Source organism: Pseudonaja textilis, chromosome 5 (genome assembly GCF_049901715.1).
Source record: "Pseudonaja textilis isolate UNSWEBS1 chromosome 5, rPseTex1.2, whole genome shotgun sequence".
Taxonomy (NCBI): Eukaryota; Metazoa; Chordata; class Lepidosauria; order Squamata; family Elapidae; genus Pseudonaja; species Pseudonaja textilis.
In genome coordinates, this window is record NC_141994.1 from 41,614,811 (window position 1) to 41,642,260 (window position 27,450).

Below are 27,450 nucleotides of genomic sequence, written 5' to 3' on the forward strand. Positions count from 1 at the left end.
AGTTAGGTGGTTAGATGAGCTCTACTGCATTTCTAAATGAATGAAGTAGTTATTTTATCTTGGGTGCCAGGAGTTATATGGCATGGGTTTTGTGTTTTAATCCTTGTATGTCACCCAGAGCCACCATAGCAAACCACCATACCACATAAATCTTATACATAAAAATAAAAGTTAATTGTTTCTGCCTTTATATTTTAAAGACAAAGATTTGACTCATGAATCAGACATGAAAGCTATACCAACATTGTTACAGAAAGAATAAAAAACAGAGATTGTTTTATCTGTCCATTGTTTATTTCACTTTTCTGATGAAATCAATGATTACATTAAGTATATCAACATAAAAAGAGATTGCAGGTAAAACTCAAAAAGCTACAGTTAATACACATTTTCAATAAAGCCCACTAATACCTGTATTTGTTGTGGTAAAAGTATAACTACTGTAGCAAAATGTAGAAAAATATAGGGGTTTCCCCCCAGTTTTGTAGAACACGTATGTAGCACAAGGGCAAAGCTCTAGAAAATGTAGAAAGAGCTTCTTTGTTCCAGGTTCAGAACACAAGGTAAAGTAAGAAAGCAAATGAGATCTACCATGATTTTATTTGTATTTTTTGGCAAGAGAGTGGAAAAGAATACCAAAATTCTCTCATACAAGGTCAGCACCATGAACTCTGAAGAATTAAGCTATTTGTCCCTCCAGGCCTAGATCTTTGGATACCAACATTGCAGTCACTGGATGCATAGAATCTTTGTGCTGCTGGAAGGCACTGATGGTTTGGTCACGTGATTTTTCGAATTTATAGAGATCCCTGTAAAAAATTCCACATTAACAAAAAAAATGTTTTAGTACTTTTGTTTTCATTATCAGTACAGTGTTCACATATGGTAATAAAAACTGTAGTCCGAACTAAGAAGGATTATATAGTTTATCTCCTCTATTCAGATTATATCTGGAGTTTTGAGGAAAGTGCTGCATGATAAATAGGAGTAGGTTTACATGAACCTGTGTTAGAACTTACTTAGTTAATTTCTGCCTTTTACATTATTTATGTAAAATATGTATATACCACCTGCTATTTTAAAAATCCCAAAGTGGAGTGATAGATAAAACAAGTTTTTAGGTAATCTAATCATCCAATATTTAATAGACTGCTTGCTTCAATCAAATGTGATCAACAGCATAATGTTCATTAATCTCCAGTAATGAATTATTTTAAAAAGCCAAAATCTCACAGCCAAATTTAACAATATTTAAGTTCTCCTATGTGATCTTATAATAACTGCTATTCTTTAGAATTTATTAATGATTTTAAGTTTTAAAATGACATTATAAAACAGCATTGCCAACTTCATAAAAAAAAGGTTAACAACTCTTGCTCCTTCAACATCCAGGTTGTGAAATTTTTATTGTTTGGTATGTAAAAAGAAATAGACTAAACAGAAGCTACTACAAATTCCACATTAAGATGGTTAATAAGGGAGTTGTATATTTGCATTATAATTCTGATACTGGTGGTTTTGAAAAAATCAAAAATGATGTTTAGGTCAATGATTAAGAAAATGGCTAAAACATTTTGACATTTTTCTTACTTGAATAACGGGCGAACAAATTTCATGCGACCTTGTTCAGTAGCCATCTTTAGAGCTAGAGGGATGACATCTTCCCACTTGGCTTGAATGCAGAGGCGGAGCCACCTGAAAGGTAGCGGGATGAAGTTAATTTCCCTTTTTATTGTATTCATTTATTTATATTACTATAAACTACTTAATTTTTAAACAATTATATAAAAATCCTTTATATATATAATAATAATCCAGTTTCTAGAATATGCTGTTCCTAAACTGAAGTACTTTGCAAAGTATAGTTACTCATATAATTTATATTTTTTCAGATATCAAGTTATTATAAAAATTTAATTGGCACAAAAGAAAAGCTTTCAAAATGATAATTTGCCCCTATCAGTAGGGTTTAGAAGAAGCACATAGCATGCAAGATGCACAAGCTGTCTTTGGCAAGATATCCCTTGCATCGACATATTTTTAAAGTTTTTATCCCCTAAAGTTTATTGCACACTGGACATATGCTTTCAACTTCTCTTTAGGTTTTCTTAAAAACAAAACAAAACAAACAAACGTCAATTTGCTTTATTCTACAACAAGCATCAAATCAATCTATTGATAGTGAGACTGTTTTTCAGTGCTTCATAAATAACTAAATCAATCTGCAAAACTCCTGCATATAACATATACACAATGAATAATCACACTGACAATTCAAAATTTAGAATTTTAAAAACTGGCAGCACCCCCTGCACATTAGGTAATTTTAAGGATAATTTCAATGTAACATTCTTGGCTTAACAAATATAGGTGAATGACTATCAGACCCATAGATCATTCCCCTCCCCTTTCCTCCCATTTGGGATGTTTATTCTTATCTCTTTAAATCCCAAGACCAAAATAGGAAATTGTGGCTGAATGTCAATTGATAAATAGCTTTAAAATTTGAATTGAAGAGGCTGGAAACAAAGCACGAAAGTCAGTGCATGAGGATGAAACAAAGAAAAAAATATATAGTCCTGATATAATAATGGCTTATTTAGCCAAAAGCTTAATAGTCTAAGAATGTTTGTTGGCATCAAATTAAATAGATTAAGTCTGCAAGTTCCTAATTAAGCAACTGGTTTGGCCAGATATAATTCATCATTTAAAGGAGCCTAAGAACAAAACAAAACAAAAGTATCATCTTTCACCTTCTTCAAACTTCCCAGGTGTGATGCTCTCATTCTTGAACAGCTGCTTACTTCAATATATTTGTTTCCATGTGTAATTTCTGATCTCCATCATGAGAGATTTAGGTGTACATACAATAGGACTAAGTAGAAAAACTTGATTTGCAACCATTTCAATGTATTGTTTCTATATTTGCAACGAACCTGAATTTGATTTCGGAATTGTTTGTTGCATTGAAGTTATAGATTTCCTGCATTCGCCTCACATGGCTCACTGGAAGAGGATTCTATTAATTTTGAAATGGAGTGTGTGAGAGAGAGAGAGAGAGAAAAAGAAGGACAGACAAGGAGGAAAAGGAAATGGGGAAAAAACCGCAATGATATATCTTTAGTTCTAAGTAACAATGTCAGTTTCTAAGCAATGTTTCTGGAAATTCACTCATTCTATTGTAGAAAAGTGCAGTTCAGAGCAGATAATAATAATAATAATCATATACAACTTCATTGCGCCTTTGGTCTATATTCATTAAATAGAAGTAAGAAAGTTGAGTAACCAATTCCTAGCATTGTTTCTTTTGGCATCCAATCTATTTCTAAGGCAAGACCCTCAGCTTTGCTTGTTCTGTTAGTTACCTAGCATACCCAGAGCCTTTCTAAACCAACCTCTACTATATTTAAAAAATAGTTGGTTAATTTGTAATGTAAATCCTTGCTTTTTGCTTACACAAATAAGGAAGAAGGAAACATATGGACCATTTGAACACAAGGTTTGCCCAAGTTAATTATTCCCCATGTTTCTGAATGAAAGAATATCACATTGAACTTATCTTTTCCCACAATTTATACATTTGCACAATAAAAAAAAAAACACAGTGCAACTCCATGTTGTGTGCCAGTTGCACCTGTTCCTGAACCAGAGGCTGTATTCACTCATGCCTTGGTCATCACTTCAATGGGTTACCATATTGTATTACATATGGGGTTGCCCTGGAAGAGCACCCAGAATTTGCAGCTGATATAGAATGTATTCACGTGGCTAGTCCCCCGATAGAGCATTTTACTCCTCAGCTACGTGAGCAGCATTGGTTCTGAGTTCAATTTAAGGTGCTGGTTATGACCTATAAAGACCTACACTGGCTTTGACCTTCCTACTCTTTAGGAAGGCCCTGAAGATATGAACTATGTTGAGCTGAGGTAGAATGAATTCTGTTGATCATAATTTCCTGTTTTTTTAAAAAAAATTGATTGTGGATAATTTGCTTGTATATAGATAATCCTCAACTTACGACTACAATTGAGCAAATGTATGTTGCTAAGTGAGAAATTTGTTAATCTATTTGATGACTTTTCTCACCTCATTTGTTAAATGAATCACTGCAGTTCTTAAATTAGTAATATGGTTGTTAAGTGAATCTGGCTTCCCCACTGCCTTTGCTTGTCAGAGTCAGAAGGTTGCAAAAGGAGATCACATAACTCTGGTACACTGCAACCGTCATAAATGTGAGTTAGCTGTCAAGCATTTGAACGTAAATCATGTGACCATGGGGATGCTGCAACACTCATAAGTGTGAAAAATTGTCATGTCACTTTTTAAAATGCCATTGTAACTTTAAACGATCACTAAATGAACTTGTTGTAAGTCGAGGACCACCTGTATTAGTTTTTATTTTTTTACCTGTTGTGACTTTTCCCAGAATCATTTAGACAAGATGGGTAGCCAAACAATTTGTAAACATTCAATTTTCCAAGCTAATGAAATACTGTCTAAACCAGGTTCATGCCATTTTCCTTGAAAAAAATCCTTCTTTTCAATGTCTGGCTAAACACATATATGTTTGAATGACAAAGGGCTGGCAACCACTTACCTCCAACATCAGGAGTGCAAGGAACTCAATCACTTGGTGAGAAGACATATCATTTATATCAGCTGAGCTGAAAGAACCAAGATCACTTTCAGTGGCCTAAAGGAAACCAAATTGGGAAGAAATGTGAAGTCCACAAGGGCAGGAATGTACAAAGGAACTCCTAGTTTCTAAAATGCCAGGATCCACATTCAGAAGGATTTCATTTACCAAACCTCACTTTGGTAAATAAGGATCAAACACCAAGGACTTCAGTTTTTTTTAAAGACAAGAAATATTTTTGCCTTACATACTTATAGTTATAAAGGTAACAAATATCTTCAAAGACAAGATTAGAATATACTTCCTACTGAATGTGTAACTTATTCCAATTGCATAAAAAAAATTAAAGCCTTGCTTCCACATAATTATGAACAACTTTATATCATAGCATTACAGCAAGTACCTATTTCTATTGACTAAATTTATGCAATGTCTCTCACACTCATACTATCATACAATAAAAAATATATGAAGAAATAATGTTCAAAACAGTCTAAAACAGCAGCTGATGAAACAGTATTTCAATATAAAGGCAAGTTGTCAATGACCTTGCATTAAATTCTATACTGTGAAAGTGGAAGTCAAAGTAAAGTGGTACACTTAAATAACACTTGACAAACATATAAAATGTTCTGTGATTAGAAGTCATTAACTCACTTTGATCCATCTTTGGCTCAAGGCAACACAAGCATTTGACAATGTAGTATCATATCTGATGATGGGAAAAAACAGGATTTGTTTACAAATGTAAAAGTATGTGTGTGCATGTTCATCTGCATGAAATTACATGTTTATTTTTGACACGTCTAATGCTCTACATGCATTGTAGCAGATTATGTAATATAAAGAACTTTGCTTACAGATATGTAGAATTTTAAGAAGAATAATTCAAAAACATTTTATAGCTATTTGGTAATATTGAATAATATTGGTAATATTGATTTTAATAAATGTGTTATTTTTATAGAAAACTATTCTATATGTAGATTTGGATCATCTAAAAATGTGTACCATATTCATCTAGCAATCAACTAAATGCTCATTTCAACATAATAAATAAAAGATCCAGAACAGATAATGTAGATTTAAATAAACAAACATCTTTATTGAAAAATAGCTTTAAAAATACAACTAAAAGCTCTGCCTGTAAATAAGGAGATGGGGAAAACTACTGGAGGAAAATTCTTACTCAGGTTTTACTGGTGGCATGCCAGGAGTATGCATCCATGCATTCCAGTCAACTTTGTTAAGAACATTAACCTAGAAAAAAATGACATCCTATTAACCAAAATGTGGGCAGTGAACCAAAATTACTTTTAAAGTCATATCAATTTCTTACGATGTAACATACCCCAGTTTTTTTTTAAAGTCACCAAAACAAACTAAATGCAGTTGAATATGTTGAATAGATTTCACACATAATGAATAGAATACAATTTATTCATTAACAACTAAAGCATTGGTTGACTTTGCTGGATGCATGCAGGCATAAATATTTAAATAAGATGTTTTCTATACATGTAAACATATATCTTCAAAAGTAGTATTATTCTGACCTCCAGCTATATAATCCTGAATAGCATGTAAATTTAAATTACTGTGCCAATTATATCTCCATGCTGGAATCCTCATAATGACATATTTTGCTTCAACATATTCATCAGGTAATTTGAGCAACTTTGAAGGAATTAGTCTTTGTTGTATTTTTGGACTGCAATTTTCTTGAAGTGCCAGCTGCCAACATAACTTTATTCGTTTAGTGCTTTTCTACCTGTCCAGATATTACCAAAGTTCCTTTTATTAAATAGTGCAAGGATAAACAATTTGCTGCATCTCAGATACTAAGTGATGTTGTGAATTGCATTTCAACAATCTCTGGAGGATCACAGGCAATCTATCCACTAAAGGAATGTGGGAAAATATAGATCATATTTTCCCACATTCCTTCAATATGACCTATAGGTCCTAGGATTATCTGTTTTAATCAATTCATTACGTATATTTATACTCATGTCTGTAACTTTTAAGTGGGTGAAATGGGGCATCTTTAGATAAACCTTTTATCAAAGGTATCTCAAATGAAATCCAGGAATCCAAAGGAATGCAGTTTGGAAAAGTTATGGCAGCTTCAGCACTATGAGGCTGCTGCAGTAACGTAATCCTCATTTTCAATATTCTATGACAGTTTCCCAGCCACACTCACTACTTCACCTGCAACAAGCATTTACCTGCCTTCTTGGGAGAGGGTGGGAGGAAAGAGGATGTTTTCTGTTGATCAGTTCGGGTAAGAAAGAAAGGGGGGGGGGTAGGAAGGAAGGATGGAAGAAAGGAGCAGAGAAGTAGGAAGATGGACGGTGGGAGGGATTTCCAATGCCCTTTATTAGTTTTTCATGAGAAAACTCAACAGGAAAGCTGGCAGGAAGTCGTAAGTTACTCCTGCTCCCACTGTTTTTTGTTTTGTTTGTGTTTTTTTACCCAACCATGGTCATTCCATTTCTCTGTTTAGGTAAGTAAGGAAATCTCTTGGGAAGAATATCTGAATGGATCATAGATTAAACTGTAGTTGAGTTTAAAAGATTAACAATTCACTCAAGTGGCTGCTAGGTGAAAAGGAATAATAGTCACTGTTTCAGATGGGCAGCTCTACAAATTGGATAAATAAAAAAAAAGCAAACTAGTTTGTTGAAAGGACTGTGTATACAACAATTTGATTTCATATCATTCCATTCTTTTAGTTTAAATTGTAAGTAAAATCTTGAATTATAAGAATAGCAACTAACCTTATCCTTGAAATAGGAGTAGAGGAAATTTTTCCAGTCTTCAGTCACTATACTCTTGTATGCAAACTGTTGGATGTATGCTCTCAAGAAGCCAATGAAGACATCTGTGAGAGTATGACATATATTAATCAATAGCAGAATGTCTAAGTCAGGGGTGTCAAACTCACAATGTCACGGCGGCATCATGAGATGTATCGGGACTTTTTCCCCCTTTGTTAACCAGGGCGTGGGAGGGGTCAGCACATGACACATCCGGCTCAGAAGCCGGGAGTTTGACAGCCCTGGTCTAGGTTAAAGAAGGTCACGTAATTTTAAAATAAATTAATACCTGGTCCACCAAGTAGCTGCTCCAGATGAAGCAATAAAGCAAAGCCTTTTTCATATGGAACAAAAGAATATGCAACATCAGGGTTTACCTCCTTCAGACTAGGGATCAGATTAGTTACTTCATTTGTGCTTCCAAGGTTATTAATCTAGAAAACAGTTATGAAAACAAAGAAGATTTTCTTAGCAGCGCCTCTGCTCTGCAAGCAGTTACTTTGTGTGATTAGCCCTTGAGCCATATCAAAGTGCAAGCAGCTTTGACTACCTGTACACTTTTGGGTACAATTCTTTTTTGAAAAAAGTATATTTATTCTGTTCTATCAAAGAAGATAAAATACAAAACAGAAAAAGAAGCAAACAAAACAAAACAAAAATGTCCAGCACTAACAACAAAGAAAGAAGACTGGTGTACAAAGGAGAAAAGGAGACCCAAATATCAAATACATTTGGGTACAATTCAAGGTGCTGGTAATGCCCAATAGAGTCCCACATGATACAGGCCTGAAATATTTGAGGTACTGCTTCTTCCCGTTTACATCTACCCATCCCATCAGATCTTCCAAGAAAACCATGCTATGGGTCCCATCTACCAAGGAATATCAATCTGATGGGACCCAGGAAGAGAGCTTCTGTGCCTGTGATTCAGTTTGATGTAGTGGTAAAAACACTGGCCTAGAAACCAGGAGACTATGAGTTCCAGTCTCATTATAGGTATGAAAGCTGGCTGTGGGATCCTGGACCAGTCCCACTCTCTAAGTCCAATCCACCTCACAGGGTTGTTGTGGGCAAAACAGGAGAAGGAAGGAGTATTATTTAGACAAGCCTGAACACTCTGCAGCAACCCGGAACAGCGAAAAAAAAAAAGGAAATAAAGCATTTATACAACATATTCCAACAAAATGGAAATCCACCCAACTTTATCAAAAAGTCCCTGACCACTCAACCTAATAAAGCATAACCAACACAAACCCTAAAAAGAATTACACTGCCATACATCAAGAATATCTCAGAAACCACCATCAGACCACATGGAATCAGGATAGCACACGTGTCAACTAAAGCCCTTTAAAGCATCCTAAGCAAACCAAAAGACCCAACAACCCCAGAGAAAAAAACAACAGGAATCATCTACAACATACAATGTAACAATCACTGCAACAACCACTATGTAGTACAAATAGGCAAAAGACTGGCAGAAAGCATCCATGAACACCAATTAGCAATCAGAAGACATGATGAAAGTTCTTTAATTTCACAACATATAGACAGATGTGATCATAGTGTCAATTGGGAGAATGTGACCATCCTAAGACCAATCCAAGCCCCAAAACACCAAAGAATTTCTAGAAGGCTGGCACTGGCAAATCAGCCATCAATAGACAAATAAACATTATAGATTGTTCAAAAGGGACAATCAACCAGCCCAAAAGGGAACAAAAAGACCCAAACACCTCTCCACCCACAATCAGCACCCAGATCAGCATAGATTAACTCCAAGGTTAACATCAGACCAACAATCAAAGAAGCCCACATCAAACAGCCCAAACAAAGAATCCCTAAGACCACCCCCACCAACACTGACAGGCAAGCCACCAGAATATAAACTGACAGCAAACTGCACTCTTTACTAGTACTGATGATGTTACATAGTTGGGTGATGGAATATCTGCAAGAAAACAAGCAAGCTCAAGAGTGTAATTTTAACCCTGAGCTACAAATATTCTCCTTTATTAAGGAATATTATGTAATATTTGCTGCCCTGAGTTACTTATAAAGTACGAAAGACAGGATAAAAAAAATATCTAATAAATAAATAAATAATTTCCCAGGGCTGGTCTTTATTCTTTTGGCATCTAGAAAGGCTCTGAAGTGTGCTACCACATTTAAGGGACCAGTAGAAATGGTAAGCCTCTTCAATGGTTTTGCTGAATCAGATGTATTGCTTGCATTTACCTACTGATTGTGATGGTTTTGTGTCTGAATTTCTGACAGTAGTTTTTAATATAGTTGTATGCTGTTTTTATTTGCACTTTTATTGTTCTTGTTATTGTTTTTAATTGTTGTGAGCTGTCTAGAGTTGCATATGTGAAATGAGCAACTATAAAAATTGAATAGTCTATCCATCAATCAGGTTCTTTCCTGGCTCCTGAAGCTTTGGGCACTGTTATGTCTACCCTGCCCACATCTAGATCAGACATAAGCAATTTTTAAAGAGAGAGGGAACTTGTATGAGCTCAAAACGTTTTAACTAAAATGATTTTAGATTTTGTTCCACAAAATATACTTCCTTTTTATTGCATTGACGTCTGGCTCATTTCCGCAATACAAGTCAAAATAATACTGGCTGCTATCTAAAAAACTTCAAAAAATGTAAGAAAATTTTGAAAGCTTTCCTGCCTAACATAAGAAAATTTACATACTGTCTCCAAAATCTGACTTTTGTTCCTTAAACTGCCACTTTGAAAGTGCATTTCAGTAGCAAGATATGAGAACATACCTTCAACAATACTCGTATAATGGAACTTCCAAATGAAATAAAATGTTTGATTATTAGTTTTTTCTGAATTAAGTTCCACAGATCTTCATTTTGTTTAAATATTCTGTTTGATAAAGAATTTTTCAACTTATAGACTTATGCTGCCACTTTGTGGATTTATTTAATGCAATCTATGTATTTCCTTCTCACTTTGAGTATCGAAAATGCTAAGGAGGGAGCAATAAAGGAAACATTTTCCAAAAATTAAATGCTGGTTTAGGGAGAGGCAGTATAGTTATGTTTCTTGAAATCAGATGCACTTACTTTAATGCTTAAAAAATATCTATTTGACACTTAAAATGTCTTTATTTAATACAAGTAGTCCTTGATTTATGACCACAATTGAGCCCAAAATTTGTGTTGCTAAGTGAGATGTTTGTTAAGTGAGTTTTGCTCCCTTTTACGACCTTTCTTGCCACAGCTGTTAAGTGAATCACTGCAGTCATTACATTAGGGATACGGTTGTTACGTGAACTGACTTCCCCATTGACTTTGCTTGTCAGAAGGTTGCAAAAGGTGATTCCCAGGCTCCCAGGACAATGCAACTATCAAAAATATGAGTTCACTGTGAAGCATTTGCATTTTGATCACGTGACCATAGGGATGCTACAACGGTCACGTGAAAAATGGTCATGTTACTTTTTCCAATGGTATCGTAAGTTTGAACAGTCACTAAATGAACTACTGTAAATCAGGGACTACCAGTTCAGTTCAACGCATTTTAATACAAAAAAATGCCATTATTTAATCAGGCAACATTTTAATTTTTTAGCCATAAAAAGTGTCCAGGACACTGCAAATAAACACAGCACATCTTTCCCACACTTTAAAGCAGCTTTTCTCAAATCATGTGGCTGCCTGGTACACAATCCCAGGAAAGGATACAACTGCTTTCAGTATTATAAACAAGTGCTATGGCTGGAGTTCCTGAAGATCACCTCTGGAATTCTGCATGTTTCTATTTATTACTATGCTTATTATCTTCATATTACCTGGAAGATTTGGATGACTCAGGACTGTGGGCCTTTCATAAGGTGCTAAAGACTTGTTCTTCTTCCACAGGTACCAGGCTAGATGTTCCTGGTGTTGTGTTGATACATGTATTGAATTCCCCCTGGATGCTTGGGGAGTTTAAACTGGTTTTAGGTGGATTTGCATTATTTGTTCTATTATTTGTTATCTATCCAGGCTCATGTGTCAAGGGAGTAATATTATACATTTAAATATTCCATAAACCAATAATGCACTTACTGTGTTTTGTAATTCTCGCCAGCCTCCTAGAGCCTGGAAGTGCCTGAATTGTTCTCCAAACAGCCGACCACCAATTCTGCGTTCTAGATAAACAGTATGCCCCTCATTTAGCCTAGAATATGAAACAGATAAATGAGTAATTTTCGATAGACCCTTAAACAAGCAACAATTCTTCAAAGATTTCGATTTCACCTACCAAAAGTGTTCCCAAGTCTTGTTTGTTACCAAATTCCCTGTCCAGCTATGAGAAATTTCATGTGCAATAACCTGAAATGTATAAAAATGTATTGTGGCTTCTTTAACTCAAAGAGACAACAAATAGGAGCAAAATCATGTTCTGTTTTACTAGTTAATGTCTGCAGCACCAAGTACAGAAATTACATGAAAGAGAATGCCATCAACTGTATGTAGCCAAAAGAAGACTAATGTTTTTCCAATGCTCATATAATCTCCTAAATCTCTTAAAATGTGCTTCAGTTGTAAATTTCTGTATCAAATTCTATAGAATAAACCTTTACCATTTTTCTTATTAATATGTATTGAATAATTTTAAACTAAATAGGTAATAATATTATCCGAAGCTATTTATGAAGTTTTGAGCAACCCATTTGCATTTCATAGCATAGTGTATCCTCATAAATCAGTAAATTTAGATTTATACTTACATTGGATAATGATCTGTCACCAGCCTGCACAAACAAAATAATTTAATTAAAACTCTAAACTCATACCAGACAAATAAGTTTTACAATATTATGGTCTATAATTTGGACAAAAAAAATATTTTACAGGTAGTCCTCGACTTACATCAGTTCATTTAGTGACTGTTAAAAATTAGAACAGCACTGAAAAAAGTGACTTAGGACCATTTTTCACATTTATAATCATTGCAGAATCCCCATGACACATGATCAAAATTCAGACACTTGGCAACTGACTCATATTTATGATGGTTGCAATGACTAGGGGTCACATGACAGCAAAGTCAATGGGGAAGCCTGGTTCATTTTACAACCATGCTACTAACTTAACAATTGCAGTGGTTCACCTAACTGTGGCAAGAAAAAAATATAAAATTGGGCAAAACTCACTTAACAAATGTCTCACTTAGCAACATAAATTTGGGAGTTAATTTTGGTACCTATATAAAGACATATCAAAGACAAGACAATTTCGCAAATGAAATGGGGTCAAAGTGATTCAATATTTTGTTCTAGGAAGGGGTCCCCAAACTTGGCAACTTTAAGACTTGTGGACTTCAACTCCCAAAATTCATCAGCCAGCATAGCATAGCTGGCTGAGGAATTCTGGGAGTTAAAGTCCACAAGTCTTAAAGTTGCCAAGTTTGGAGACCTCTTTTCTAAGAGATGGAATCCATAATAAAGTCAAACTTACTAATAAAGTAGGAGTAACAAAAGTGAGGCAGGGATTCTCCATACCACCATATGGAAATGATGGGGGCAATACCAACAAATCATATTGACCCCAGACATAAGGACCTGCCAGATCTTCTGCTATTTTCAGCATGGCTTCAGCCTGAAACAAGAGTGAGCAAACCAGTGTTTAATTTTTAACATAAGTATACAGAAGACAAATAAATATACCAGCAAATATGGCTATTATCATTATGCAAGTAACTCACCTCACCAAATTCATAAGCTGATTTGTCCACCAGTTCCTTTTCAGCCCACACCAAAGTTCTAGGGCCAATCACTCTGCAGAACAACATTCAATTAGATAAATGAAGAATACTGTTTGGATTTCATTACTATGCAAGACAGTATTAGTTAAATTGTATTAACTAGAGCAAATGAGTTGCAGGGAATAACACTGAAATGCAACAGTTGCTAGGTAATTGTTTCAGTTATTTTTGTTCCTAATTCTGTTTCTTGACTAATCTTCCACTCATATACTGATCACCACAGAAAGAACAGGTATATGCCTCACTTTCTCCTTCACCTCTTGCCCTTAGGCATGTGGATGCCTCTTACCAGCTGACAGAACTGCCATTTGCAATGAGAAAATGAAATCTGATTCCTCCCAATCAGCTGACCATGTGGCTGGTACCTGGTAGGTACAGGTTCATTGCCTGAGATGTGTCCAGTTGAGAAATCAGACAGGCTTTTGCCAGTGATCCAGAGTCACAAACAGCTACTGAGGATGTAGGATGCTTAAATCTCCCCCCCCCACCTCCCCACCCACTTAAGCAGCATTCAACTATATTATCCTCACCTGCTTTCCAAGGCACCAACTACTAAAGCAACCAGATAACTGGGTATTGGAACCTAACACAGAGGAAGAAGGAAGTAAGTTCTTGGGAAATAAAACCATAATTACCACAGACCTCTATGTTTGACAGTTTAAATTTAGAAGGCTGCTTGCTGAAGAAAACTCATTCAAATACAATATGTCATGTGAATACTCTTACATTTTGAATAAAACGGAATATCTTCCTAGATGGGTCTTCTGGATCAAGCAAGTCTCCATCTCTCTTGGCACTCATAAGAGCCACCAGCTCACTTGGAACAGATATCTAATTAAACACAAAACACACCTGAAATTTATATACAATATGATAACACTTTTCCTTTAATTAAAATGCTAATTTTGCAACAGTGCAAGTCAGAAATTTCTGTTATGTGTTACGTATACGCTCGCATCTCCTTCCAGATGCTCCCCTCTACATCTTGCTGTTTTCAGCTTTGATTCTATTGTACTACATCATCAACAGCTCATTGAAGCTAAATTAGATATAAACATGTACCTCAATTATATAAGCTTATAGTAAATGTTTCATTATCTAGCATTTAACAAGAAAACTAAGTGCACAATTTTAATTCAAATAAATTATTTTAAGTGTAACCATTACAAAAAAGAGCTATTCAAGCAGACAAATCCTTTAAAAATGTATCATCCATGCATTTAGCATATACAAATGAAGGCTTGAAATATGGATATGTCTTTTATACAAGGGTAAGTCTTGGCCAATTGTAGTTCCCTCATACACTAAAACCTACAGTGTAGGTTAGGGGTAGAATGTCTTGCCAAATGGGTAGAAATACGGCCATTTTAGCAAAAGTAGCAAGAAACAGTGGAGTTGCAATTACAGAGAATGCTGGGGAAAACAAATTATCTGTACCTATAGTAGCCTGGTTTCAAATGGGATTGTCTGTCTGTCTGCTTATTATTTGTGAATGACCTCAGAAAGGATTTAGAGGAACAAACAAAATGACTGTCATCTTTCAGGATTTCTCAATGGCTTTCAATGATGTTAACCACAGTATTCTCTGAACTGTTTCAAGGTCTGAGAGTTGGTATTATGCAACAGTAGTTCTGCTTTCTATTTGAAAGATCTTTCAGTCAACGGTGGTATGGGGAGAAGGTTGGGTCCTTCAATCCATCTGTTATATCCAGGGCTTGTTTCACCTATATCAGTACTGTCAAACTCTGCCTCATGGACTGGATGTATCACACACTGGCCATGCCCACGCCCAGTTTAGCGAAGGGGGGAAAAAGTCCTGATACGTCACGTGACGCCACTGTGACAATATGAGTTTGACATCCCTGACCTATTCTATTTAACATCTACACAAATATGCTAGGAGAGGTCAACTATAATTTGAGATGCACTATTATCAATATGCTGATGATATCCAGTTGTACTATCCCCTTTGATCTAGAGGAAAATGTAGTAGACGTCCTTATGCATGAAGGCTGCTAGGGTCAGGATAGAGAAAAACAGTTTCAAATTCAACTCAGGCAAGCAAAGTGATGACTAATTCAGAAATCTGCTAATTATAGGACTATACCATTTATGATTCCCAGGTGCACAATCTAGGGATCCTTTTTGACTAGAATCAGGAGAGGCCTTTGATCAGCTTCGGCTAGTACTCCAGATGTGACAATATATGGAACAGGATACTCATCTAAGTATCATATCTAAGGTAGGATTAGAACTCACAATCTCCCAGTTTCTAGCTTGATAACCACTATACCAAATAGGCTTTTATTTTCTTATTAGACTACTGTAATTTGCTCATTATGGGTTGCCTTTGAAGACCACCTGGAAACTTCAGTTAGTTCAGCAGCTTGTGTGCTTATTGGACAATCCCAGTATTGCTTTGCACTGGTTGCAATGATTTTCTTTGTGCTATTCAAGTGCTAATTGCTATCTATAAACCTTGGGGTCTGGCAAATGTTAATACACGATAACAGACATTTTTTAAAAAAATTCTTTGATCAGAATGAGCAAACATGACAATATGTAATACTAGGCCTTCAACCGTTAGAGAGCTGAATAATTTAAGTGGCTTTTGAGTTGTTGCTATAAAGATTTGTTGACTTTTGGACATATTTATGTATAACTTTTATTACTTGTCAAACAACTATAAGAAATTACTTTTCTTCTTTTGTCATTTTTTATTAATATCAGCCCATTTAAAATAATTTCCCTACTCATCTCTCGGGAAAACCCATATGCTCAAAAAACATTCATGCAAAATGTAAACAATACTGCATCTAGTTATGTTCCGTTTATTTTTCTTTAAAACTCACTTTTCAGACTTGGGTAAATTACCTAAAATTGGGTAGAAGTGATTTTTCTTTGGGTATGCTATATGAACCCATCAGCTAATTACAACAGGGATATTTAAATCAGGACTTTCTGATAAGCAATTTTGATAAGAAAGGAAAAAGTTTGATATGCATCACTTAAAGCTTAGCTCTTTAAAGCTATAGAACACTGGAAATTTCTAACTCCAGTTAACGGGTAGGACCAGCATATCACAGATTTTCATAAAGGTACTTCTTTATGTAATTTGCAATGCAGCAAACAGGATGATTTGAGTAATATCTATATATTGAAAATTATCTGCTAATCTCAGTACTTTTATGTGGAAAGGTAATGACATCATTTTGGAGGCATTTATTTAATGCTCCTTCAGCACTTTTTACTTCCCTCCGAGAAATCAGCCACAACTTTTTTTTAAATGTTTGTGGTTGATTTGTTCATTGTGCAAACCAAAATACTGTCTTCTGACAAACTTGAGTCTAAATCAGTCTTTCTCAATCTCAGTATCTTTAAGACCTGGGGACTTTAGCTCCCAGAATTTCTCCAGTCAGCATTTTAACATGGGTGAAATGGGTCTTTAAGATCTTAAAGTTGCCAAGATTGAGAAACATTGGTCTTAACCATATAAGTAATGTACACCAAAGTAACTATCCAGACTTTACAAACAGAAGGTCAACATTTGGTACCTGGCAAGACTAACAGAGACCATTTGAATATTTTCACTGTTTAACTATTTCTTTCCTCAAGTAAGTCTCTCTGGCAGAATCTATGCACTTTTGAAACATATCCTATACTAATTCCGTTGGGCCAACCTAGTACAAAAGGAAGGCATTTCGGCAACATGAAGTACTTACTTATTAGAGTCTTGGGGAATAATTTAATAAAGATGCTTCAGAGTATGCAGGAATATGAATGTAGCATCCATTTGCAAGTCTTTAAAATTATCAAAGCCCCATCTTTACCCAGGATCATACAGCTGATCTCTGCAGCTGCCATGTGATCCAGGGAAAAGATCTGGATGCTTCAAAGAGTCACAGACAGTTTCACAACAGTTTGCTCTCCAAAGCACTCTTTCAGCACTGACCCTGAAGCACTGAACTGTCTAGTACTTACCTCCGCATAATATGTTAACTTCACAGAGGGGGTATCTTGGCAGGGGAGAAGAGCTCTGCAATGAATAGCCTAGTGAAGAGACAAGGGCACTGATTAGTTCTTATATAGATAGTGCAGCAAACCACTAAGAGTATGGCTAATATACAGGCAGTCTTTGGGTTACAACTATTCATTCAGCGACTGTTCAAAGTTACAACAGTGCCGAATGAATATTTACAAGTCCTTGCAGTTCCAGTTGTCATGGCATCCTTGCTATCACATGACAATGTACAAAATTCTCTGCTGACTTCCCACAAGCAAAGTCAATGGGGAAGATGGCAGGAAATTGGAAGTCACAATCATATATAAAGCGTTGCTTATTGTCAGCAACCAGAACTACAAAGTTTATAGATTAAAAAAAGCAAGATAGTCATATTAGTGTATCATATAGTTTACAAACCTTTGAATGTTTTCATTAGATAATTAACAATTATACATAGGTCTAACAATATAAAACTTTATTGTGTTATTATACTTTATAGCTTATTTTTTCTGTATTTTTTGATAATGTATACATTTTCGTGTTTTGTTCCTTTTGCTTTATTTCTGTTATTTTAAAAAATTATATCTATACAAAATAAAAAAAGGACTACTGGAACTACCATGAATGGTATGGTCACATGACTTTGCACTTTACAATTGCATAGCTTAGCAATGGAAAATCTGGTTCTCATTGCCACTGTAACTTGAGAACTACCTGTAAAATGTTTATTCTATACTACAATGCAGCATAGTATCCAATTCTTGCATAATCATATCCAGTCACAAGTTCATTCAGGCTCAAATAACTCAATTATACATCTACACTTTATTGCGTCTCATTCAGTAGACTCCTTTCTAAACTTTATGTTCTTAGGCAATCTGAAATTTGGCAGGCACATGGGAAGTAGCTCAGTAAGATTACAAAAATGCATGCCATACATTTGTACGTACCTGAGTTATAAGCAGAGTCTCAAAAATGACTGTGCTGTGAAGTGTCCAATCCGAAGTTGTACAGTATATATACAAATCAGAACGTGTAAATTTATAATTTAAGATGTGTGTAAAACCCTATAATTCATCTAAGTATGTTAAACCAAGCATTAAACTCTGAATGAGAACCAAGCATGTCTTTACCCACAATGGCACGTCTCCTGTATATTAGGATGTATTAACAACATACTATATGCACGTTTAGGAAGTAAGGCATTCTCAGACTTTTATCAGGCAGTAAGATCAGTAGCACTTACTTATGAGACATGTCGCTAAAGCAACCTACTCACCTGACACTGACTAAAAAGAAATGGATGTCTTTTCCCTGATGTCTGCTCTGGAGTAAACCACTGAAGTGCTGAAGACCTTGGAGAGGTTTCAAAAGAGATCTCCACAATCACATCTTGGCCCCTGCAGATATTTGAATATTTAGACATGGAATATCACATAGACTTTCCTAAACCATCCCTCAAACCTCAACTGTAACAAAGATGAATACCTGCTGAAAGACCTTAGTAGTTTGTGGTCCACCCACAAAGCAAGAGAGTAAGAAAACTTTATATGCACAATAGAACATGGGAAAAAATTAAGTTACCAACTGGAAAAATAAAATAAAAAAACAAAACCATGCAGTATCTTAATGGAAGCAGTTGTCTATTACATTTTTAAAACAAATCAAAATAATTTTATAATGTGCTGCTCAACAATTATAATCAGTTGCTGAGTCCTATTCGCCTGAAAAGAAGCAAACAACAAAAGGAACCTATCGAATACCAAGATTAATCTTATATCATGAGACCCCAAAGAAATTCTCAGAACAGGTATCAAAAATATTTTAATGGTTATTGACAAAGAGAATGTGAGCAATATTTCTTCTGAATATGTGGGCAAAGAGCCACAATGTACTTGTTCGAGTCTGCCCACATATAACTTGCTAAGAGTTCAACTTACTCTTATGTATTATTCTTATAATGCACACCTACAATGTTGATTTTTTAAAATTCGTAGCACTTTTTTGATTAAAGAAGACAACATGCTCCATAAATCACCAGATTGACAGATACTGAGGACTCTAGTCTTTCTACGGTATGTTTTAATTAGCTGCAATACACTTTCTGTATTGGTGTCTTTGGTGTCCAAAACCTCTTAAATAAATCTGAGTTACAATAACAAATAAATGTTCTAACAATAATGACAATATTCTGGAAGTGGAAATGAACCACCCCCTCTCTGGTAGCACAGCTTAATTCTGGCATGATGTGTCAAGTTTCTGTAGAGGGTGTGGTTGAAAATTTTTGACATCCCATTCTTCTGCAGCAGGATCACCAAGAAGGACAAACAAGAATAATTAACAAATGGGTGGTGTTGAGAAAACAAGTATCCCTGATTTTAAAATTGGAAGATAAAACTTGTGGAAATGAATTTGTCCAGCAGTGCATTCCTCCTGATATTACTCATCCTGCTGCTGATTTTTGAGGTTTTTCCTCCATTACTTTCTGTTTTAGAAGTAGGGAACCAGACCAATTTTCAGAGAGCAGTCTTCTAAGTTCTTTTGCCTCCCAATCTACAATTTTCAAGTGGATTGCTTTACCAAAAGTTTTATAGATTTGTCTTTTCTTTCTCTACTTTTCAAAATATTTTAAAACGTTATTTCTGGAAACTTGGGTTTTTATTTATGTTATATTTGCTGCCTATCTCACTGTAAGGCTACCCTAGACTGCTTTTTTTGAATGAAGAACATTTTGTCCCTAATAAAAGATCAAAAGTAAAGTCTTTGGAAAGATGTGCTAGATTGCAAAACAAAAAGAGAGGATTGTGCAAGAGAAAGCCAAAAATGTTTTGAAGATTTTAATAATTATAAAATTATATAACATACAATATTGTGCCCCACCTAATGGTATAGTACTAGAATTATTTTTTGCTCCACCTTTATTATTTCTATAAATAACTCAAGGTAGCAAACCTATGTAATTCACCCTCCTTCTATTTTCCCCATAGCAACCATGCTGGGAGGTTGGTTTGGCTGAAAGTATTTTGAAAGTTCATAGTCACCCAGCTAGCTTTTATGCCTAAGACATGACTAGAGCTCGCAGTCTTCTGGTTTCTAGCCTGGTGCCACAAGACCATAAGCCAAAATTGGCTCTCAGCATTTATAATGCTACAGTATCATTTATTCAACAAGGGCAGGGTCATATATAAATAAGGGCACAAGTCCTAAGATCAAGCTAACTATGATATGAAGATAAAAATGCATACTTCCTCAAGTGGAATGGCAATGTGATTTCAAGTGGTGCTCCTTTGAAGCTGTGTTGTTGTCCAAGAACAAACTGAGCCACTTGATTGTTAACAATCACTTTCTGTATTGTTAGGTCTTTGGTGTCCAAAACCTGTTAAATAAACGTGAGTTACCATAACAAATAAATGTTCTGACAATAATGAAAATATTCTGGAAGTGATAATTAAAACACTTAATATTTTACTTATTATTAAAATTCTCCAAAAGGATCAAATGCATGTAATGTTAGGTCTGCTCAAGTCGTAAAACTGATATAAGCTTTCTTTATAAGGCTGCTTAATAGTGGTGGGATTCAAAAATTTTTACTACCGGTTCTGTGGGCGTGGCTTGGTGGACGTGGCAGGGGAAGGATACTGTAAAATCTCCAGAGGTGGTATTTGCCAGTTCTCTGAACTACACAAAATTTCCGCTACTGGTTCTCCAGAACTGGTCAAAACTTGCTGAATACCACCTCTGCTACAGTACATAACCATTCCTACTCTCTGGCCCATTTTCTCCTTTTTTATATAAAAAGAGGATAAAACATTTAGCTAGTGAAATGTGCATTTTGTGCTGTGTTTCTTTCACAAACTGTCACGCAAGACCTCAGTCTGTTCCAAGAAAAATGGAGAGAAATTTTGTTTTCAGCTTAGAAGCAGAGTTGGTCAAAGACCTGCCTGGAAGTTTATTCCCCACAGCAAGACCATCCCACATTCCTCCATGAAGAACTATACTTTGACCTAGCAGAAAGCCCTGGAAGGATTATGCTTTTGCAACATCTGCTATCAGGGAGATAAAAAGCAACTTCCAAGAAGACTTAACATTATATTAGTGCTAGCTCAGCACATTCATGCATTAAATTTTACATTACCCTTTCATGATATTGTGTGTGAGCCACCATGCATGGTCATCCCTCCACACACATCCTTTAAACGTACTGCTCTACGTTTACACCGTAAGTCGTAGGGACACCACGTCCCCACATGTAAGGAAATCGTTATTTTAATTCAACTGCTTAAAATAGAAGCTAAAGAAAACCTTACACCCAATCGCTCCAATGCATGCATACTTAAGGAGCAAGCTCTCTATCAGCAATCGCTCAAAGACAGCTTCCTGGCCCATCAAGAAGAGAATTAAGTCCGGGGTGGGGGGCGGATTGGGGTCGTCCTTTATTTCTTCTTCACTCGACCCCGAATTCCCGGGCAATTCTGAACGCTGAAGCCCAACGCAGCGCGAGAGAACCTCCCCCCTCCCCAATTCGAAGCCCCCCACGGAAGGAGCGGCGTTACCAGGGAACTCAAGTTGTCCCTTTCCGACCGCACGGTGAGGGCCGCGGTGCCCCTCAGCGATCGGTTCTCGAAGTCCACGCGGCAGCTCAAGTAGAGATGGTGAGTGCGGCAGGCATCTGGAGCAGCGAAGGAACTCGGGTCCCCCTCAGCCATGGCTGCAGCACACAGTTTCACATTGGGCGGCTCAGGGCGACGCTCGCTATGTAATGAACTCCTAAGACCCGCCTTGTGGGCTGAGGGTCCCCTCCTCATTGTGGGTGGGCTCAAGGAGGACGCTGGGAGTTATAGTTCTTCACGAGGTCCAGCGTTCATGCAACTAATGGGAAACAGACTGCTACTCCCATGATGCACGACAGCCAAGTAGCTTCTGGATATCGATCAAGCAACCTATTAACCTATTACCAGTCCGAAACTTTCAAGGAAAGCAATTTAAGTGGACAGAAAACGACCCTTTCACCAGTACTTCCTCGTTAGTATAGTGGTAAGTATCCCCGCCTGTCACGCGGGAGACCGGGGTTCGATTCCCCGACGGGGAGATGCAGCTTTTTTTTCCACCGTGTATTTCTTCCAAATCTTAATAGAAACCGAGATAGATCTTCATATGCAAATGATATGTGTTTTCCAGTTTACAGCAACAGCCAGTAATTTAGTATCTTTCAATATTGTGTATTTCTTCCAAATCTTAATAAAAACCGAGATAGATTTTCAGATACAAATGATGTGTATTTTCCAGTTCCCAGCAACAGCCAGTAGGCTGTCTAACTTACTATCTTTCAGTGTTGATGTTAATAAGCCTACAAATAGTATCTGATGCTATTCTTGCAAGGACCACTTCGTCTTTAAGCCAGCCAATTAAAAGTTTAAAGAGGAGTACCATCGATATCGTTTTAGTTGTTGCTTAAAAATAATATAAGGAACTTACTGGGACTGTTTTAAGCTTGGAAATACATTTATAAACACTGAAATCTGACCGTGGACTAGATTTCAGACTTGAATACAAAATGTCTTTGCTGAAAGTTTTCCCCTTTGTCTGCTATGTTCTGTCTTGCTTTCCAGTATATCATTTAACCTCTTTGAAGTCAAGAAGCCGAGGTGCAGTCGGCCAAACATTAGCAATTGCTGGTGCTGCTACTTACTATACTTACATCATAGACCAGTGTTTCTCAATCTTGGCAGCTGGAAGATAGGATACATTGCTTTATTGGCCACGTGTGATTGAAGACACAAGGAATTTGTCTCTCGTGCATAAACTCTCCGTGTACATACAAACAACAGAGCGATAAGTCGTAGATCATAAGATACAAACAACTGATAAATCATAATACACCAATAGGAGAAGGTAGTAGGAAAGAAGAAGTGAGAAAGATGAGAAGATAAGATGAGAAAGATGACAAGAACAATTAACCAGTGGAACACCTTGCCTTCAGAAGTTGTGGGTGCTTCATCACTGGAGGTTTTTAAGAGGAGGCTGGACAGCCACCTTTCTGAAATGGTATAAGCTTGAGCAAGGGGTCACTAGAAGACCTCCAGGGTCCCTTCCAGTTCTATTCTGAATTAGTAATTTGGTGAGATTATTAATATTTTATAAAAAAAAAAGGAAAGGTGGTTAGAAATGAAACATAAGCTTTTGTGCTTGTGTTTATTCATGGACAGAAAACCTTAAAATGCAGTGTTCACTGCTTTGTGACTTATTTATTTGTTTAACTTATATGGCACCCGTCTTGCTTAGAGGCAACTCTAGGTGGTTACAGCAAATAAAACCAGCAGAATAAAACATTAAAATAATAAATATGAATATTAAAATTATCTTAAGAATCAACAAAGATGGAGAGGAAGGGAGCAAGATGCATACTGAGAGGAGTTGGGGTCTTACCTCAGTCTATTAACTGTTTCTAGTATGCTACCTCCATCTTGGCCCCAGGACAATATGTTAATCTTATATTTTTATACAATCCTCAGGTTATCTACCCACTCCACTAGATTTATTAGGTGGAACTCAGGAATTGTTCCTTGGTAGTGGTCCTTATCTTATGGAATGATCTTCCTCTTGGCATAGAGTTGGCCCCAATTCTGCTTGTCTTTAAAAAGACTGTCAAGACCTGAGTTTCCCCCCAGCCTTTAGGTCTGCTGGAGCCCAGATTAAATGACAGTTATTGCTGTTTGAATCTCAATTTGATTTTTTTAATTTCTTACAAGTTTATGCATTGTGGTTTTGTATTATTTTTGTTAGGATTTTTTTGATTTTTTTAACAACTACATAGAGTCATCTTGGTTGAGTTGGACAGCCATATAAATATCCTAAATCAATAAATAATTCCAGTTCTAAATCAATTCCTGAGCAGTCATTCTTTTTAAGTAGTAAGGAATGTTTTATACTCATCTGATTTAATAATTCTTTCTTCAGTATATTGAACTACCCTAAAGGAATAGAACTTGTCTTTATATTAGAATACACCTTAGTTTACTATAGGATGCAAGATATACGTAAAGGGTACCAGCCTTGATATATAATGAATAATGAGAAAGTCAATTAATACTAAAAACAAATCAAAGCATTTTTATTGGCTATAGAAGGTCTTTCAGTTGTGCTACCCAGGTTATTCTTTGGAATATCGTAGAAATATGAGAATCCCAGAGCATCTTATTGTCTTCATTGAAAACCCATATACAAGGCAGAAAGCCGCAGTCTAAACAGAACATGACAAAACAGCCTGGCTCCAAGACAGCAAAGGAATGAGACAAAGCATTATACTCTTTATTTATTTATTTAATCTAGATGCTGAATATATATTGAATTGTAAGAAGGTAAGTATAATTTTAAAATTACAGGAAGAAACTCCAATACATTTTGCTGCGTTGATGACACTATTCTCATAGTTGAAAATGATCTCTGGGTCCTAATAATGAAAGTCAAGCACCAGTTAAAACATGGAAATATGATTTATTATAAAGAAGGCCAAACTCATGGCAACAAGTCCAGCAACCAGCCTTTGAAATGACATTGAATATATTACAGTAGTGGGTAGCCTTTTAGAATCAATTATCAACAGTAAAGTAACAATTAGCCAAGAAATACATCATAGACTGCTGTGATATGCCTATACCTACAAAGATCAGAACCATGCAGGCAATAGTTTTCTCTATGCTATGTTATAGAAGTGAAAGTTGGACTTTAAAGCATAGAAATGTGCATATATTGTATAATTTTCACGGAATGTGTGGGAAATCATTTCATTATCATCACTGCCTACTACTAATGCTGTCATAAAAATGCCCATCCACTGAGTATATTTTTTGGGAAGAATTCAGAAGTGGCAGCATAAGAATTATACCTCTTGTGCTTTGTCTTCAGATCTATGTGTTCAGATCTTCAGAAGTTGTCCCTTAGGATTCTTGACTCTTGACGAATGTATCTTTTCTTTTATGTATACTGAGAGCATGCACCAAGACAAATTCCTTGTGTGTTCAATCACACTTGGCCAATAAAGAATTCTATTCTATTCTATTCTATTCTATTCTATTCTATTCTATTCTATTCTATTCTATTCTATCTACTTGCTAGAACATGTGCATTAACACTGGCACCAAAGGAACAAAGGAACCTGAATGGAACAATTTATTTAAATGTTGTTTAAATTGCCAGACAGAGCAATGCCTACTTGTTAACATGCCTGGGGAAGAAGTGCAGTGACAGGCCAATTAAACTAAAAATCAGAGCCAACATTCTTATGAAATCATATATGGATTACAGAAAGAGCCTGCCAAGCTATAGCAGGTGAGACACATTAAATTAAATATAATCTATTATGAGATTTTGCTGCTCATTAAAATGTGTTTGAATGTCTTTTCCACAAAATGCTTGCAACTACATTTAGTTAGAAACAATACATTATGCATGCAAAACACCCAAGAATATTCTACCACTGAGATAACTTGATTGGCAAAACATTCTAATGTCTCTTTTTGGGTAACATAAATTGGCTCCTGAAATGGAAGAGTTTGCTCACTTTTTAATGTCAGCAATGAATACTATTTTAAGGTACATTGTAAATATTTAAAATCTAAAACATTACCCTAAAATGTTCTTTAAAGCCAAACAGAACTCACAGCTGAATATCACCAGGAAATATTCAGACTAAAACACTGCCTCTTCTGCCTTTATTATGAATTTAAGTTCAACAAGGCTGCCTCTGAATTTCAGTACCAACCTAATGCCACACCCAAAGGAGAGGGAAATGTTCAGCAAATGCTCCTCATGCACTGAGTGTGATGGGCAAAGTTGTGTTACCTTTTCTAGTTGCATAACTGACCCACATTAGCATGGATCTTCCTTACTTAATATAGTATTAGGGTAGTGGAGATCTTTTCTCTGATGATGGTGAAAGCTAACACAGGCATCATAGGAAGGAGTATTACTAACTCAGTTGTGGCCAATAACATTTTCAGGCACAGCATCTCAAAATAGCAACTAATTTGGAATAACTTGAAAGGGCAATGTTAAGTTTGAGCAATGAGAGGCTGAACCAGAGCATGAGTGCAACAGTACTTTATTTTACAAATAAAGGGCTGACCGTGCTTGCCAAGCCTGGAACTGGCTCGCAGCAATCAGCAGCCAGTTGGACCCCGCAGCCTGCTTTTATAGCTGGCTGCTGGGGAGAACTGACCAATGGGAATGGGGGAATAACGCCCACACAAAGTGAGTGGACCTGAGTGAGAACTCCTTGAGTCCTCAGGACATAACACCCCTTCCCCCAGATGCAACACGCATAGTCCTTGAGGTAGATGGGGGTTTGTGTTGGCGCCCGGAGCGGCGCAACTCGGGAACATTGTCTGACTGTTCGGTATCAGTCTGTGATGGTTGAGCTGGCATAGTGTCGCCAACACTCTCTCTGGACTGGGCATCCTCGGAAACCACGGGTTGGTTTCTGGAGTCAAACTCTCGTGGGTTGGATCCGGTTGTTCAACTCTCTGGGCGCTGTTGTCCGAGTTTGGGCTGACCGGAACGACGCTGGCGCAGACTGGTCACTGGGTGCGGTGTGGCTGGGTGGCGGATGGGACGGTTCCCCTCGACTGGAGACTCTGGATTCTTGTTTGCGAGGTTGCTGAGGCGCCTTCTGAGTTGGTCTATGTGTCTCCTCCAGACGCGACCATCCTCCAGCCTGACTCTATATGATCTCGGCCCGGTGATCGGCGATGACCTCGCCCGGAATCCAAAGTGGGTCCCCAGCGAAATTCCTTGTAATATCGGCTCCTGTAACATAAAATGTCTAACCCCAAGTGGAAGCGAGGGAGAGTCAGGGCAGTATTGTGGGTGCAGTCTATCTAATACAGTTCTCAGGCGCCGGCCCATCAGAAGTTCCGCTGGGGACTTATTGGTGACTGCACAGGGGTTGAGTGCTGGCTCATCAGGAACCGTGAGAGTTTGTGGTGCCAGTCATCTCTGCCAAACCTAGCGAGGGCCTCTTTGGTGGTCCTGACGGCCCTTTCAGCCAACCCATTACTCGCAGGGTGAAATGGGGCTGTGAAAATGTGGCGAATGCCTAGGTTGGCTGCAAAACGGCTGAATTCTACTGATGCGAACTGTGGGCCATTATCGGAGACCAAGGAGTCGGGTAGTCCATGTGTAACGAACAGGCGCGTTAACACGTTGGTGATTGCTAGTGTG

The 27,450-nt window shown here is 36.7% G+C and overlaps 1 protein-coding gene and 1 non-coding gene across 2 annotated transcripts; one reads left to right on the top strand and one right to left on the bottom strand.

Annotated features, from left to right (window-relative positions):
• Positions 1–272: 272 nt before the first annotated feature.
• Positions 273–22,148, bottom strand: LTA4H (leukotriene A4 hydrolase). The gene is made up of 19 exons (XM_026698384.2): positions 21,786–22,148; positions 20,478–20,608; positions 18,512–18,632; positions 17,211–17,279; positions 13,956–14,060; positions 13,760–13,812; positions 13,170–13,242; positions 12,923–13,063; positions 12,193–12,216; positions 11,724–11,794; positions 11,528–11,639; positions 7,745–7,889; positions 7,417–7,520; positions 5,826–5,896; positions 5,294–5,348; positions 4,598–4,693; positions 2,937–3,019; positions 1,591–1,695; positions 273–809 (listed from the first exon to the last, which is right to left on the bottom strand). Exons 1-19 carry the CDS (start codon positions 22,035–22,037, stop codon positions 680–682), a joined length of 1,941 nt encoding a protein of 646 aa, XP_026554169.2. The 5' UTR covers positions 22,038–22,148; the 3' UTR covers positions 273–679.
• A 101-nt stretch (positions 22,149–22,249) lies between these two features.
• Positions 22,250–22,321, top strand: TRNAD-GUC (transfer RNA aspartic acid (anticodon GUC)). The gene has a single exon. It is a non-coding gene; the product is annotated as a tRNA-Asp (tRNA).
• The last annotated feature ends 5,129 nt before the right edge of the window (positions 22,322–27,450 follow it).

What these genes read in the sequence shown, in the direction of transcription:
- LTA4H (XM_026698384.2), bottom strand. Translation starts at nt 22,037, where the DNA reads ATGAGGAGGGGACCCTCAGCCCACAAGGCGGGTCTTAGGAGTTCATTA. An exon ending in GTTGGTGCCTTGGAAAGCAG is followed by an intron (nt 13,243 to 13,759) that starts GTGAGGATAATA and finishes GTTGTTCTGCAG; the next exon opens with AGTGATTGGCCCTAGAACTT. An exon ending in TTGCACTCCTGATGTTGGAG is followed by an intron (nt 3,020 to 4,597) that starts GTAAGTGGTTGC and finishes CAAAATTAATAG; the next exon opens with AATCCTCTTCCAGTGAGCCA.